The sequence below is a fragment of the Miniopterus schreibersii genome (genome assembly GCF_964146895.1).
Source record: "Miniopterus schreibersii genome assembly, chromosome: X".
NCBI lineage: Eukaryota > Metazoa > Chordata > Mammalia > Chiroptera > Miniopteridae > Miniopterus > Miniopterus schreibersii.
In genome coordinates, this window is record NC_138104.1 from 16,312,136 (window position 1) to 16,326,673 (window position 14,538).

The window sequence follows — 14,538 nt, forward strand, 5'->3', positions numbered from 1 at the left end:
AAGGGTTTGTTGATGGTCTGTCCTCATAGGTGGCAGTAATAGCCCTTTACTCTCTACAAAGTGCTTTTGCACAATTACTTTCTCCACTCCTCACCACTACTACTAGCTTGTGAGAAAAGTAAGTATTACTACCCCCATTTCACAGACGAGGAAATGGGCCAGCAGAGGTCAAGTGACCTGCCCTGATTAACAGCAGAGCTGGGACTGAAGCCCAGGTTTCTCAGATGCCAGAGCCTTTGCTCTTTCTACTCCATCCCAGATTCTCCTAACTAGCACTTGGACAGCCCTTTGTGGTTCTACAAGGGTTTTAACAGACACCGCCTCCTTTGTTTAGCCACTTTAATTTCAAAAAAATTAAAGCGAGTTGTTTTCAACTGTTGGGAACTTCTTTAACAGTAAAAGAGGAGAACAAGAAAAATTTTGATCATTATCAGATGCCAACCAAGCCCAGGAACTCAGGCAAGGACCAATGGGGAAAATGAAAGATGAAAGCAAAGATCAGAGGGGCAAGATATTTGATGCATGAGGTAAGAGAACACTAATGGGAGTGTAAGATGGGAGCACCATGGAGGAACTACTTAGCTCTGCTAAAATAAGACATGGTGTAGAAAATCCCGAAACATCGACCAAGTGAACCTAAATAAAAGCCTCAGCCTAGGTCCAAATGTGGTTGGTGCCTTGTGGTATACCTCCCCTCTGAGCAGAATGCCCTAGGGTCTGCAGAGAGACTTGGGGGTGCTGGCTGATGAAAGCCATTCCCGAGGGAGTGAGGACAGGAGCCAAGGGCTGTGAGCTGGCAGTTCTCAATAACATCAGCGAGGAGCGACCCTTTCCAGAGTTGTGGGATCCTGAAAGGAAAAAGGACGTCCGCCTTCACTCCCTGACCAGAGGTGCTTGGTAAAAAGGATCTTAAAGAAATGTTTGATGAAGTATTTGTTGACCAAAGCTATAAGGATTAGAGATGAATCTTTCAAAAGTGATTATATCTTGTCATTTTCTCCTAATTGTTGTCTCTGGTTTGGAGTAAAGTGGGGAAGAAGAAAAGTGGCATTCTTTCCAAAGTCCGCAATCATTGTCTCAGAACAGACTCAGTTTTGTCCAGACAAGATTGCTTTCACCATTTCCTGTGCTACCTAGTAACCTCTGTTTCCCTGGGGCTCAGAATGCTACTGATCAGTAATGGGGATCTCATAACTTAAACCCCAGAATTTTAACAGAAACACACACACTCCTGTGTGCACACACAAATAGAGACAGTACCCAAATTTATTGTAAAATCAGAATTACTGATTTAAAACATAACCAGACCATTATTTGGGACCATCTCTTTTGCTCCTTCCCTGTCCAACTCTTCACTTCACCTCCCTTTAACCCCTAATCTTATCTTGTTGGCCCATCCATTTTCTCTATATCTTCTACTTTTGACTCTCCTGTCTGTGAGTTTTCGGTGCTCATTCAATCTTCCTCTCATGTTTCTTCTGTGTTTCTTTCTCTATTATAGTCAACTTCCTTTCAAAGATTATCCTGGTCCCCCAGACTTGCTGAACACACACAAAACAACTTTTATAGATAGAGTTTTCATTGTGTGATTGTTTCTCTACAGTTAGGCTTAATTTATTTGCATAGAAGAATTGGTTTCATTTTGCAAGAGCTGGAGGGTGTGTTTTATTTATTTATTTATTTATTTATTTATTTATTTATTTACTTATTTGGTGGATATTATTGAGATTTTATTGATGACCTTTCATTTTTAAGAAAAGAAATCTATGAAAACAAAGTAATGACAATGATAAAGCATTGAACCTAGGAACACTCTAGTTGGCTAACAAGTTATAGAAATACTATTTATCTTCTTACCTCTTTAATTCAATACGAACAATTAATGCATTATTTGTTTAATTAATCACTACATCAAGAATCAGGATTGGCCATGTGTTAACTATACAGTTGGGAAAGATATGTGGAAGTATTTTGTTGTTGTTCTGAGAAAGTACACAATGAACCACTGACCCATTATGATGCATTAGATAAACCATGCTATAGTACCCAAAGTATTAACAACCAAGTATAAGTATGTATTCTGATAAAGATGGATAATGACTAACCATTGGTTAGTTGTACCTCTTTTTATTATGGAGGGTGGGTTTTTTTTAATTGACAGAAAGCCTAGGGAACATGATTTCTGGGACTTTCTCAGGGATGAAATTTCTTCTTAGAATTCTGGTGAAGAGGTAAGAGCATTTCTGAGCACTCTTCCTTTGTAAAGTGAGCCAACCCTTAGAATGGCCAAGATCTCAGCTCTTTCCCACAAATGAGAGAGGCTGACAAACATTTCCCTGGTTGTCTGTGAGCTGCATCATAATTACTGAGGTTTGTAGCTCTTCAAACCTCCTGGAAATGTAAACAGTAACCCACTCCAAGGAAGAGAGCAACAGAACTGTGTCAAAACTTGCTATAAGGGAGTTTCCCCTGCCAACACCCCAATATGGTTGCCTGTGCCACTGCCAAAGCCTGCCCACACATTTTTATCACTTGAGAGTAAGCTTCTGCTCTCTGTTAATGTAGAGTAAATGTGTACCAGAAACAAGACACATTGATTTTGCAAACAGCTCTTGATTATCCATACAAATGGAGAAGGTGTCAATGACATGGAAAATGGAAAAAATGTTTGTCCCACACCTTGACCCATGTGGCACTCAAAAGATACAAATCACAGTCCTCTTTGGGAGCTAATGAGCAGTAGTGATTTCCTTTAGCAATGCTTTGGTCCTGTTGGGAGCAGGACTCCCTTCCTAGACAAGATTAGTTTTAACCTTTGAAGGGCTACACGCACCACCATGTTAAAATGGTATTCAATTCTTTGCATTGTTTTGTTTGTAAAAAAATAACCACTATATTCTGCTTGGTCTTTCATGGTTTCTGTTCACTGCTAGGGTTTTTCCTCCAGCCTGCAGGGCTGATGAGAAATAAATACACTTCATGTCTGCATGGGAACTCCTTCACAAGGTTGGAATCTACCAGAACCTCACAACTTTTACAAACCCTTTGTGATTCATTTTTGTCACAGCAAGAGCAGTAGCCTGTTCAGCCTTGTCAGTTTGACATTGTACATTTTGGGTCTTTTTTTTTTCTTTTTCTTTTTTGTTTTAAAAAAAAAATCACATAAACAATTTTGACTTTTCTATAGGTTTGAATTTTTCAAAATAAGTTGTGGAGAAATGACACAAGTAATACATATTAGTTGTAAAAACTTTGGCTGTATAACAGAAAGTGAAGAGCCCCCATTTACCTCCTAATACTACTCCCCTCCCAAGAGATAACCACAGTTAAGTTTGTTGTGAATCTTTCCAGATTAATTTCTTTTCATTTAAAAACATACATACATACATAATTGTTTGGGTCTTTATTCTTACATAAATTTGGATCATGCTATATTAACATGGTGGCTTTCTTTTTATTTTTTTATTTTTTTTATTTTGGAAAGAATGTATTCTGAGTCAATCCATGGTGTATCTCCCAGATATTTTCATGTTTCCATGTAGTGATTTGTTAGATGTGGTGGCTTACTTTTTAAAGACTTATTTCTTTAGAGCAGTTTTAGGTTTACAACAAAATTGAGAAGAAGATACGGAAATTTCCCGTATACCCCCTGCCCCAAACATGCATAGCCTATTATCAACATCCCCAACCACAGTGGTACATTTGTTACCAAGGATGAACCTATATTGCCCCATCATAATCACCCAAAGTTCATAGTTTACCATATGGTTCCCTCTTGGTGTTGTACATTCTAGGATTTGGATAAATGTATAACGACATATCCATCATTCTAAAATCATATAGAGTATTTTTATTCCCCTAAAAATCCTCTATGCTCCAGCTACTAATCCCTCCCCCAACCTCAACCCTTGGCAACCACTGATCTTTGTCTCTATAGTTTTGCTGGTGGCTTGTTTTTGTTTTTTGTTCTGTTTTGTTTTTAAATAAATATATCTTTATTGATTTCAGAGAGAGGAAGGGAGAGGGAGAGATAGGAACATCAATGATGAGAGAGAATCATTGATTGGCTGCCTCCTGCACGCCCCCTACTGGGGATTGAGCCCGCAACACTGGCATGTGCCCTGACTGGGAATCGAACTGTGACCTCCTGGTTCATGGGTTGTCGCTCAACCACTGAGCCATGCAGGCAGGCTTGTTTTTGTTTTTTATTTAACAATATATCCTGGACAACTTTTTGGTTACTAAATTGTTTATCAATTGCTGCATGGTATTCTGTAGTATGGATGTAAAAGTTTAACCATTTTCCTAGTGATGAACATTAATGTTTCTAATGTGCGGTTTTCTACAGAACCCAACTCTCCCGGCACTGAACTGTTCCGTTGAGAATGCCCATCCAACTGTTTCTTATTATGCTCGTCCTCAAGTGGCATCCTACAATACCTACTACCATAGCCCTCCTCACCTGCCACCATATTCTGCTTATGACTTTCAGGTATGTTTTGAGAAGAAAAGAACTCTCTATTACCCTTGCTCTATTAACTCATGCTCTCTTGTTCTTTCCCTAATCATGGAACCTCCCTAACATGTATGAGGTAGCCTCCCTAACATCTCTGTCCCTGATGGCTTTTAGCAGCCTGTGGGTACCAGTGACTAGCATAAGGACTATGTAGGCATGCAAACAGGATAGATGGGAAGGGTGAAAAAGAGGAGAAGAAACAGAAAGATGGAAAAATAGAGGAAAGAAATAGGATCAAGGTGTTTCAAATTGCCTTGACCTACACCAAGGAGAAGATGGTACTCATTAGTACCTCCCATGGACAGCTGTCCAACAGTGGCTTTTTCTATTTTTCTGCCACAGGGAGAGGCCTAGTCCTGCTCCTTAGCACAAGGATATTCTGAGCCACACAAAAGTTTGAATCAAATCTGTCATAATCCCTTCTTTTTTTCCAGACTTCCTAACTAAGACTACACAGAGAAGATATTTTCTATAACACCCTCTCCCCTTTGTTGTCCTGTTATCAAATGGGTCAGGAACAGTGTTACCAAATCTGCACTTTTCCTATTTCAGTTTGAGTTGAGACTAAGCACAGAAAAACAGAACCAAAAAAGGCACTTAATTAAAAGGGATTCACTGTGTGCAGAGCACTTTGGGAAAACAAATGAAATGATCCTATAGGCATTTTCAGTGTTGGTAAACCCTTGGCCACAGAAAAGTGGAATCACACTAAAATGTGGTTAATTCAAAATTTGGGAACCAAAGGCAATACCTTTGAAGGAAGGGAGGCTCAGAATGAATTTCTATTGACTAAGAGTCCATAAGTGCTCCAATGGGGACATAAAAGCAAGAGTGTTTGGGGGTGCTTCCCATTAAACAGCAAATTTAGAAATGCAAAGCCCTTGAGCAACCTAATTTAAGCTTCAGATTAACAAAATAATTGAAACTAGAAAACCCCATATAGTTGAATAAAGTTTTTTGGTTTTTGTTTTTGGTTTAGATACTGTTTGGGGAGGTCTAGGACTCTGCATTGCAATAGTCATACAGTTAACCCTTGAACAACACAGATTGGAACTGCACAGGTCCACATATACATGGATTTTTTTCAATAAATACAGTCAGCCCTCTGTATCCCAGGATTTTGCATCTGCAGATTCAACCAACCGCAGGTGGAAAACAGAATTTTCTGACTGCGGTTGGGAATCCACGGATGTGGACTGCCAACTGTCTGCATTGTCCTATGCCATTTTATATAAGGGTTTGAGTATCTGGGGGTTTTGGTATTCATAGGGGGTCCTGGAACCAATCTCCCATGGATATCAAGGGACAACTGGACATATAGTGTGAACATGGACTTGTTCACTGTTATAAAGTACAATGCCAGAACAAGGAGGTGTCCATTAAAACTTGGATAACAATGTTAGAACTTGTTTTATAGCCTATGTATTCACAGGTAAACAATTCAGGGAGCTTGTTACCCAAATAGATGATGTAGACTGGAAAACAAGATATGTTCAAAAAGTGCATAGATAATTTCAGTAGCAACAGAGGCAAAAAAAAAAAAAAAAAAGAATCTTTTAAGAGAATGCAAGGATACTGAAGCTAACACAAGAAGGGTCATCATTCTTTTGGGGCCCCTATAATAAAAAATCATCCCGAGATAGAGGGGCAACACATGGGTTCAGCCATAGAGGCTGCCTCCATTTTTTTATATCAGAGTCAACCATATTGATTATATTGATTTTAGGAATGTTCACTTTATAATGTGCCCCTTAAATAGTAACAATAATCTCCCTGGTGATAGTTGCTTCAAACTCTTAAGATAGGAAGCCCCACTTTAGGGTATAGAACATCTCTGTCTCCATCATTCCTCATTCACACACTACGCCAAGGATGAAAGGAAGGCTGACAATGCCAGTGGTGACTCAGGCTATTGGTTTCAGTTCAGTTAATGTTTACTCTGTGTTCCCATGTGCCAGGCACTGTGCTAGGAGCTGTGGATAGAGCAATTGAATGAGACATAGGCACTAGACTTGAGGGGCTGGTAGGGGACAGCAGTGGGAACATAAAAGTAAATAGACTATTACCAAAAGTGCTATGGAAACCCAAAAACAGAGTACCTAACCCAGCAAAGGAATCTGAATCTAGCCACCTCACCCAGACCTAAACTATGGACTCATAGCAAATTTAAATTTTTTAAAAAAATTATTTTACTGTTGAGAGTATTATAGATATCCTCCATTCCCCCCTTTTACGCCCCCTACCCATCTCCCACCCCACCCCAGGACTTCACCTGTCTACTGTCTGTGTCCATGGGCTGTGCATATATGCTTATAAGTTCTTTGGTTAATCTCTTCCCACCCTCCTTCCCTCCTTCCCCCTGAGATCTGCCAGTCTGTTTCATGCTTCCATGTCTGTGGTCCTATCTTAAAAACAGCTGCTATATATTGAGTACTTACTATGTACCAAGCACTGTGCTAAGAAATGTTTTACATATATCATCTCACTCTGTCCTTTACTGAAAATACCCTTGTCGTTGCCATTTTTAAGATGAGATGACTAAGTCATGGAAAAAGTAAGTGACTTCCCCACAGAGATAGTAAGTGGAAGAGCAAGGATCTGTATCCAGGTCTGACTCGAGAGGTTGGCTGGAGGGTTCTTTGGAAAAGTTGTAAATTTAAGCACAGCACAGATCTTTTCCCCAGGTAATTTTAGGATATTTCTATTTCTACTGATTTAAATTATGGGCTTCCTAATCATGGCTCAAAAAGGGTCTCTTACTACGTTATTAAATTGTTCAATACTGCAGGGCCACTGGGACACATATGTCTCCCAGTTCTTTGCCTAGATTTGAGCTGTCTTTTGTATTTCCTTTTTGGAGACTTTATAGTTGTACAGTGGCAATTGGAGGGGTATGTTAAGTGATTTGCTTCCCTTTAAAACTAAAATGGTGTCTTGTTCTAGTGTTTGAGTTGAGCTTTTTTTGTTCACTAAATTCCATTCCCTTATGGTTTCATAGGATGAAATACCATTCTTTATCCAAGAAAGCCAAGAAGATGGGGGAACATCTGCTTTGTCCTCAGATAAATAGAAAGCAGTCAGGCCCTGGCCAGGTAGCTCAGTTGGTTAGAGCATCGTCCCAATACGCCAAGGTTGTGGGTTCGATTCCAGATCAGGGCACATACAGGAATCAACCAATGAATGCATAAATAAGTGGAACAACAAATATCTCTCTCTCTCTCTAAAAATTAATAAATAATTTACAAAAAAGAAAGCAGTCAGCAAAATGTACACCGGCTCTGACAATAAAACCACCAGGAGCACAGACCTACCTACCCCCCCCCCCGCGCCACCCCCTCCCAAAAAAAAAAAAAAAAAGCCAGAGCTCCCTATGGTCTTCTCGGATTGTAAAAGGGCCTAAATTATAGCAGGAAAACTGACCTTTCTAGACCTTCTGGATGACTTCCCAATTCTGCTCATTTCCAAGTAGAACTATTCTTGTGACTTAAGGTTTGAAGTCTTCTGCTTCCATCTTACCCTGAGGCTGATAGTAGGAAGAGGAAAGGGATTTATAGGGTTTTGTAACAACCCCTCAAAGTCATGCCCTTACTGGGTAACTGTCCAATTAGGAAGCTTGGGAAACATTTTTTATAGTCAGACATGAGCAAGCACTAGGGTCTGGTCAGATGGCCTTGAGGATTCTGTGAGTGCTGAGCTTGGAGAAACAGGACTCTTTCAAACACTGGACTCCACAGTGTCCTTGCTTCTGATGGACTCCCCATCCCCCAAGGCAGGAAGGAGATAAACTGAGACTTCCTTTGCCTCCCTGCTCATCTCCCAACACTCACTTCTCTTGCCCCTTGCACCCATTTCCCGATTACCGTTCTTCAGCTTCAGCCTAGTCAGCTTCTACTTCTGCTGGGAAAGTCAACCCAGTGTAGCTTTCTGTAAACCACTTAAGGATTCCAGCCATACTTCCCAGTCTAGCTGCTGGGCCAGTCCCCCTGCTTTATTCTAACCATGGACTGATCCCTTTCCTGTCCATTTGGTGAATTGCCAAGTTTAGCTTAAAACAAAAGTCTAAGCCTATGAAAAATGCAAGAACCTCTCTTTCTGCTCTTTGTTCAATCACATGATGGTACACACTAGATTTCATCTTAGCTGTGAAAAATGACCCATTATAAATTGGACCCATTTAATGAAAGGCCTGCTTTAGTCCTGGGGGAGGCACAGGTTGCTGAGAGCCTTAGAAGGTATTGCTGCTGCCACTTAACTTTTTCTCTTTATTTCCCCTTTCCTGCCAAGATTTTCCTTTATTCTCCTCCTTTCTCTGGTTTCTGACCCCACCCCCCTTTCCATCCTCTTCCTTTTAGCTACTCTTCTCTCCATCTCCCCTGGCTTTTCTTTCTGGCCCAGAAACAGTGGGGATGCAAAGACCTGGAAATCCTGAATTTTCCCCTGGGGACACAGCATCTCTTGCTGGTAACCTTTATCACCTGGTCGTTGCCAGGGCTCTTTTCTGAGTCACTGCCTCCCAGTACTCCTGAAGAGAGAAGCCCACTGTGACAGAAATGCAGATTGGTCTTGTAGAGTGTAGGTCAGACATCCTGCAGAGAGCGGGCAGGCTAAGATGGAAGAGGACAGCTGTGTGTGTCCTGAAAGGATGGCGCTCCTCTTAGAGTGCCATCAGCCTCTGGCACCCCAGCCTCTAAACAGCAGCTCAGGACATTGGAGCTGACTAGGCCTGGCAGTGGGCTCTTTAGACGTTTTTCATGCTTTGTGGTGTACAAGGATTCAAAGCCCTGTTCTTCTGAGCTGCTTGTCCCATTAGTAAAGTCGACTCTTAGGCAGGAACCAAAATGCACCAGGCCAGTTCCCTAGCTGCACCAAAGCCAGATCTTTCCCAAGGTGCCTGCCTGTTGCTAGGAAACTATACACTGGTACTGTGGGCCTCCCTCACCCCCCGCCCCCCAACAACTCAAACCCCAAGGGTGCATGGACTGCAGCCAATGAACTCTGTAGCTCTGCCAGGAGCCCTTGAATTTTATCCTTAAGACTCCCAGCATCCTCAAAGGAAGTAAGAATCACCCCACTTCCCCCCCCAAACATGAAACTGAGAAGTGAAAACCAAAGGCCGTTGTACCATCCCCTTTTATTATCAAAGTGTACAACTGCCACACACAGAGCTGTTGCCCACAGAAGCCTTTAAATGCCTATCAGGACAGAACTGCCTTTAGCTCCACTGTAGGAAATTCGTCCCTCCCTTTTGTGACTGGGAACACATAAAAATGTCCTCCTCACTCTTCCCATCCTGGAGCCGGATGTAAAAGGGCAGAGTACCACACCCCCAACACAGAGATCTGGTCCCTGGTGGGTTTTTGCTCTCCTCTCCTATTAAGACGACAGTGTTCTTAGTTGAAGAAAGCAGCAGAAGAGGAGGGAGGGAGAGAAGGAGAAAGAGTTCTGGGGTGTGGAGCATAAAACTAGGGAATCATGATATTGATGTCTTAAAAACACATATTTTCTTGGAGGAAGGAAAAAATGGAGATTTTAGAAAGGAATCTGGCTTGAGTCCACTACCTCAAGTTGTTTTGCCTTGAACGGCTCTGCAGGTTGTATGACCCTGTCATTCCTTTATTCAAGATGAAATAATGGGTGGGGTGGGGGAGGACGGGGAAGATTGCAGCCACAGTCTCTTCTCAGTCCTAATATTAAGTGTTAAGGGACAGACATTTCAGTGTCTCAAGTAAGGGTTAGAGACCTGGGCAGTGGTCAGGATTGGGGATGAGGAGAATCAGCCAACTGGTCTCAGGCTCCAGAAACCTCATGTTGAGGCTGACTCTAGATTGCTCCAGACCTGGAAAAAAGATATGATAAAGGTATGGGACCTTCCCAAACAGTACTTGAACTCTTGAGAAATTTTGGTTTCAGTGGGTGTTTTTTAATATACCAGTTTCTCCTAGAGTTGAGACACAACAGAAAATTATCATTCTCCAGCCCTGTTTGTTGGCTTATGTTTGCTTTTCTGGAGAGCCTACAACCGGCCTCTTGCCTCTTGCCATCCCTGTAGCCCCCTCCAGCCTTCAGGGCTCAGCTATGCTCCGCCATTGGAGCAAGGCAATGGTCCCCACGAGGTGTGACCGTATTCTTTGAAAATAGGTATTATTTTAAAACATGCCAAGTTCATCTTACATCCTCCTGAAGTTATAGTCACTCATTCAAAATTTGAGTACCTACTACTTGTCAAGCTCTATTCTGAGCTCTGGGGGATAGAACAATGAAAGAGACAGGCCAACTCTTCTAGAGCAGGGAAATCATTAGGGTCCAGGTGGCAAATGACTCCTAACACACCAGTTCACCGGGTATTTAAATCCAAATCCACTCCCTTCTCCAAGACCACCAAAGTTAGCCGGCACAAAGTAAAAACGAATCTTTGGTGTCTCTGCAACCTGACAGATTGTTCCTCCCTCTTATCCATGCCTCTGTTCTTTGTTTCTCTCCAACCAACCCCGCCCTTGGGGTTGGTGGGCTACACTTAAGATGAAATCAAAACTGTCGGACTTAGATTGACTCCAGATCCAGCCCTGGCTGGGTGGCTCAGTTCATTGGAGTGTGGTCCCGTGTACCAAAAGATTCAGGGTTTGATTCCCAGTCAGGGCACATACTCAGGTTGCGGGTTCGATTCCCAGTCAGGGTGGGTATAGGAAACATTCAATCAATGTTTCGCTCTTTCCCTCTCTCTCTCTAAAAATCAATAAAACACATCCTTGGGTGAGGATTTTTTTTAAAAAACCGCAGATCCAAGAAAGCCACTTAACCTCTCTGACCTTAGTTTTTGTTTTGTTTTTTATGAGATGGGCTCTGTGATATATTCTTGTAGCAAAGACTTTCCCAGGTATTAGTGAATTAACCTCAAATGTTAAGGCCCAAACTACCTTTTTTTAAAATTTTTTAATTTTTTTAAACATACCTTTATTGATTTCAGAGAGAGGAAAGGAGGGGAAGAGAGAAAGATAGAAACATCAATGATGAGAGAGCCATTGATCGGCTGCCTAGCCCGCAACCTGGGCATGTGCCCTGACCGGGAATTGAACCCCGATAGCCTGGATCCTAGGTCGATGCTCAACTGCTGAGCCACGCCCGGCCAGGCCCAAACTACCTTTTTGAAGACTAGCTGGGATGCTATTACCATAGTCAGGGAGAAGTATTGAAGGCCTGAGTTCTAAATGTGGAAAAGGGGTTCAAAGGGAAGGGTAGGAGGAGTCCAACATATCTGAGAAAGTGGGACCAGCCCAGTTTCATGCCCCTCAATAACTTTGTGAGGTTTTAGGAGCTGTTGTTCCAAACAGAAACAAACTTGGTCTATATTCACTTTTAAATAACAACTGACTTTGAGGAATTGCAATCCCACTGCCCAAACTGATACTGTTTTATTTTCATTACACAGCATTCTGGTGTCTTTCCACCCTCCCCTCCCTCTGGACTTTCTGATGAGCCCCAGTCTGCCTCTCCTTCACCCAGCTACATGTGGTCCTCCAGCGCACCACCTCGCTACTCTCCACCCTACTACCCGCCTTTTGAAAAGCCACCACCTTATAGCCCCTAAAGAGGAATGCCTGCTGGCTATCGGGATTATTGTGGCTTTTGTATTTCTGCTTTAGTGGAAGTGTATAGGGTACACAATTTAAAGTGTGATTCTTATGCATAGTTTCAGGTCTTACAACGGCCTGCCAGGCTAGGGAAAGATAGGAATGAAGCTTATTCGTTATGTGCCAAGCAAGGGTGGCTAGGCTGAACCCAGGACTTCCATGAAGAACAGTGCACATGCTGTACGCAAGGCTAGGGAGCCAGCCCAGCAAGAAGACTGTCATGTTTGGACCTGCATCACCCTATGGCTCTGCCTCTGCATTCAGCAGAAGAGTGGTTGCCATCTGTTTCATTTTGTGTAAATGGAGTGTTGTCCTCAGGCCCTTGGCAGATTGCCCCCCTAGTACTTTGGTTGAAGTACCTGGCTTATAGGCCCTATCTTTCCCTACCACTAAAGTTGGTTCCTAAGGAAAATTTCCCAGATGATGGAGCTACACAGTAGTTCCAATGCAGAGAGTTCTGACTGGGATTTCGTTTGCTTGTGCCTGGATGTTGAAAAAAGCTGCCCATATCTCTTTCTTCTTTGAGTATTGTAAAATGGCTGTCGTGATCATTCAGCTCAGCTTTTGCTATTGGTACCTCCCAAAGGGAAAAGTGCAATATTCACTTGAGTGGCGGGAAGCAGGGTTGATTGATTGTTCCAGAAGCACTGAAATACAGAGAGCAACATGTGAGATGTTTCACGATCTGTTACGCATCTGATAACTTAGGAGACAGTGGTCCTACTACATGTTGCAGTATTACAAAACACAATTGCTACAGACATAAATCTTATGGTTAAAATTCAGAATTAAAATGCTAGATTAGGTTCTTGGGTCGTGACATGAATTGTTACTAATCTTTGTGACTATTTAATCTTCAAATATTGTGCTTCAACCCCAGCAAACCGCACGTATCCTGCACCCTACCCCAAAAGAATCATCTGTGTTTAATGCCACTGCTCTTATTGGTCCCTTTTTCTGTTGAGACCAATCATGAAAGTGTCCAAGACTGTGAAAGTGTTACAATGCCGCTTTAAATCTGCAAAACCTCAAATGTAGCCAACTTGACAAATTCTTGTGTTATTGTAGATTAAAAATTCATCTGGCACATTGTGGTAGGTATCTGTACAATTCTTTTAATTAGGCATAGCTTGAAACCATCGACCTGATGGATTTAACACTTTGGCACTCATTACTTCACTTCAAAATGAACACTTTCATTGCAATCTTATGTTAACCTGAGGATTGATTTAAAGAAAGGTTGATAATCCTACACTTTATCATGTAAAAATACAGGGGCTATAGGAGGGTACCTAATTAGACAGTTCTGCAAACAGAACACATACTGGAAAATTTTCCAGCCAATTTAGCTACCTCCCAATGTGATGGATTAGAGGTAGCAAGCAAATGCTGGTGCTCCCATCTACCTTGCAGACACCCAGCCATCAAGAATGATCAAGGCACAACAAGTGCATTCACTGTTCACAGTAAATGTTTGCAAGACATTCAGTTTAACTTTCAGCACCATGAATGATGTCTCATCTAGATTTCAAATGTGGAAAACTATAATCCTTTTGTGTTATATAAAATTACTATTATTTTCTATAATTCTGAGCATATTAAAATTATATTGGATTTCAAAAAGGGACTAATAACCAATTGACTTACAATACAAATATCAACTTGTAATAATGAAATTTTTGCTGTTTACACTGTAACTTTTGCTTTAGTGAATATTTAATTTTTTTAAAGGCATCATTACACAGTATATCCTACATTTATCACATTTCTTAAAGTGTTAAGATTCTATGACTCATTTCTATGGATTTTTCTTACTTTACAAAATAACTTGAAACAGTACAGATTTTGTAACACTTAATTTGAGCAGCTTCTTTTTTTATTACATCAAATTATATGAAGTGCATGTTACCTTAGAAAGATTAATATTTGCTGCTTTACTCTTTTGCAAAACATTTGCTGTAATGAAGGAATTTGTATTTCCAATATGTACCTTGACTGTATTTTGTAATCTTGACTGCTTTATTCCTAATTCTGCTTTAAAGTATTGAACTGGGCATGAAATATTAAAATATTAATCCAGAACCTATAAACTGGATGTTGCTTAAAATCTTTATCACTGCCATGTTGGAAACCCAGACTGCTTTTGTGATGTTTCAAATTAATAAAAATGTCCTTCTCCGTATCCACTTACATAAGTCTTCATGGAATCTAAAAGTGTCACAAACATTCTAACGCAGTGATTTTCAACCCGTGTGTCACAAGAATTTCTAAAACATGCAACACCTGACTGTTTAGTCAGGGACACTGACCTCTTTCCCCTTAAACTGTCATACACAAAACTGACAACAGCCAACACAACAACAGCTGTCCAGTGTGAATGAATCAACATTATAA

General features: G+C 41.3%; 1 protein-coding gene across 4 annotated transcripts in view; it reads left to right on the forward strand.

Moving 5' to 3' along the window:
- The window catches only part of TMEM255A (transmembrane protein 255A), a 53,968-nt gene extending 39,635 nt beyond the window's left edge, over positions 1 to 14,333 (forward strand). For all 4 annotated transcript variants that reach the window (XM_081126411.1, XM_081126412.1, XM_081126414.1 and 1 more), the window contains 2 exons: positions 4,349 to 4,492; positions 11,943 to 14,333. In XM_081126411.1, the coding sequence (XP_080982537.1) occupies positions 4,349 to 4,492; positions 11,943 to 12,101 (303 nt within the window). In that variant the 3' untranslated portion in view covers positions 12,102 to 14,333. The remainder of the gene's footprint in view (positions 1 to 4,348; positions 4,493 to 11,942) is intronic.
- The last annotated feature ends 205 nt before the right edge of the window (positions 14,334 to 14,538 follow it).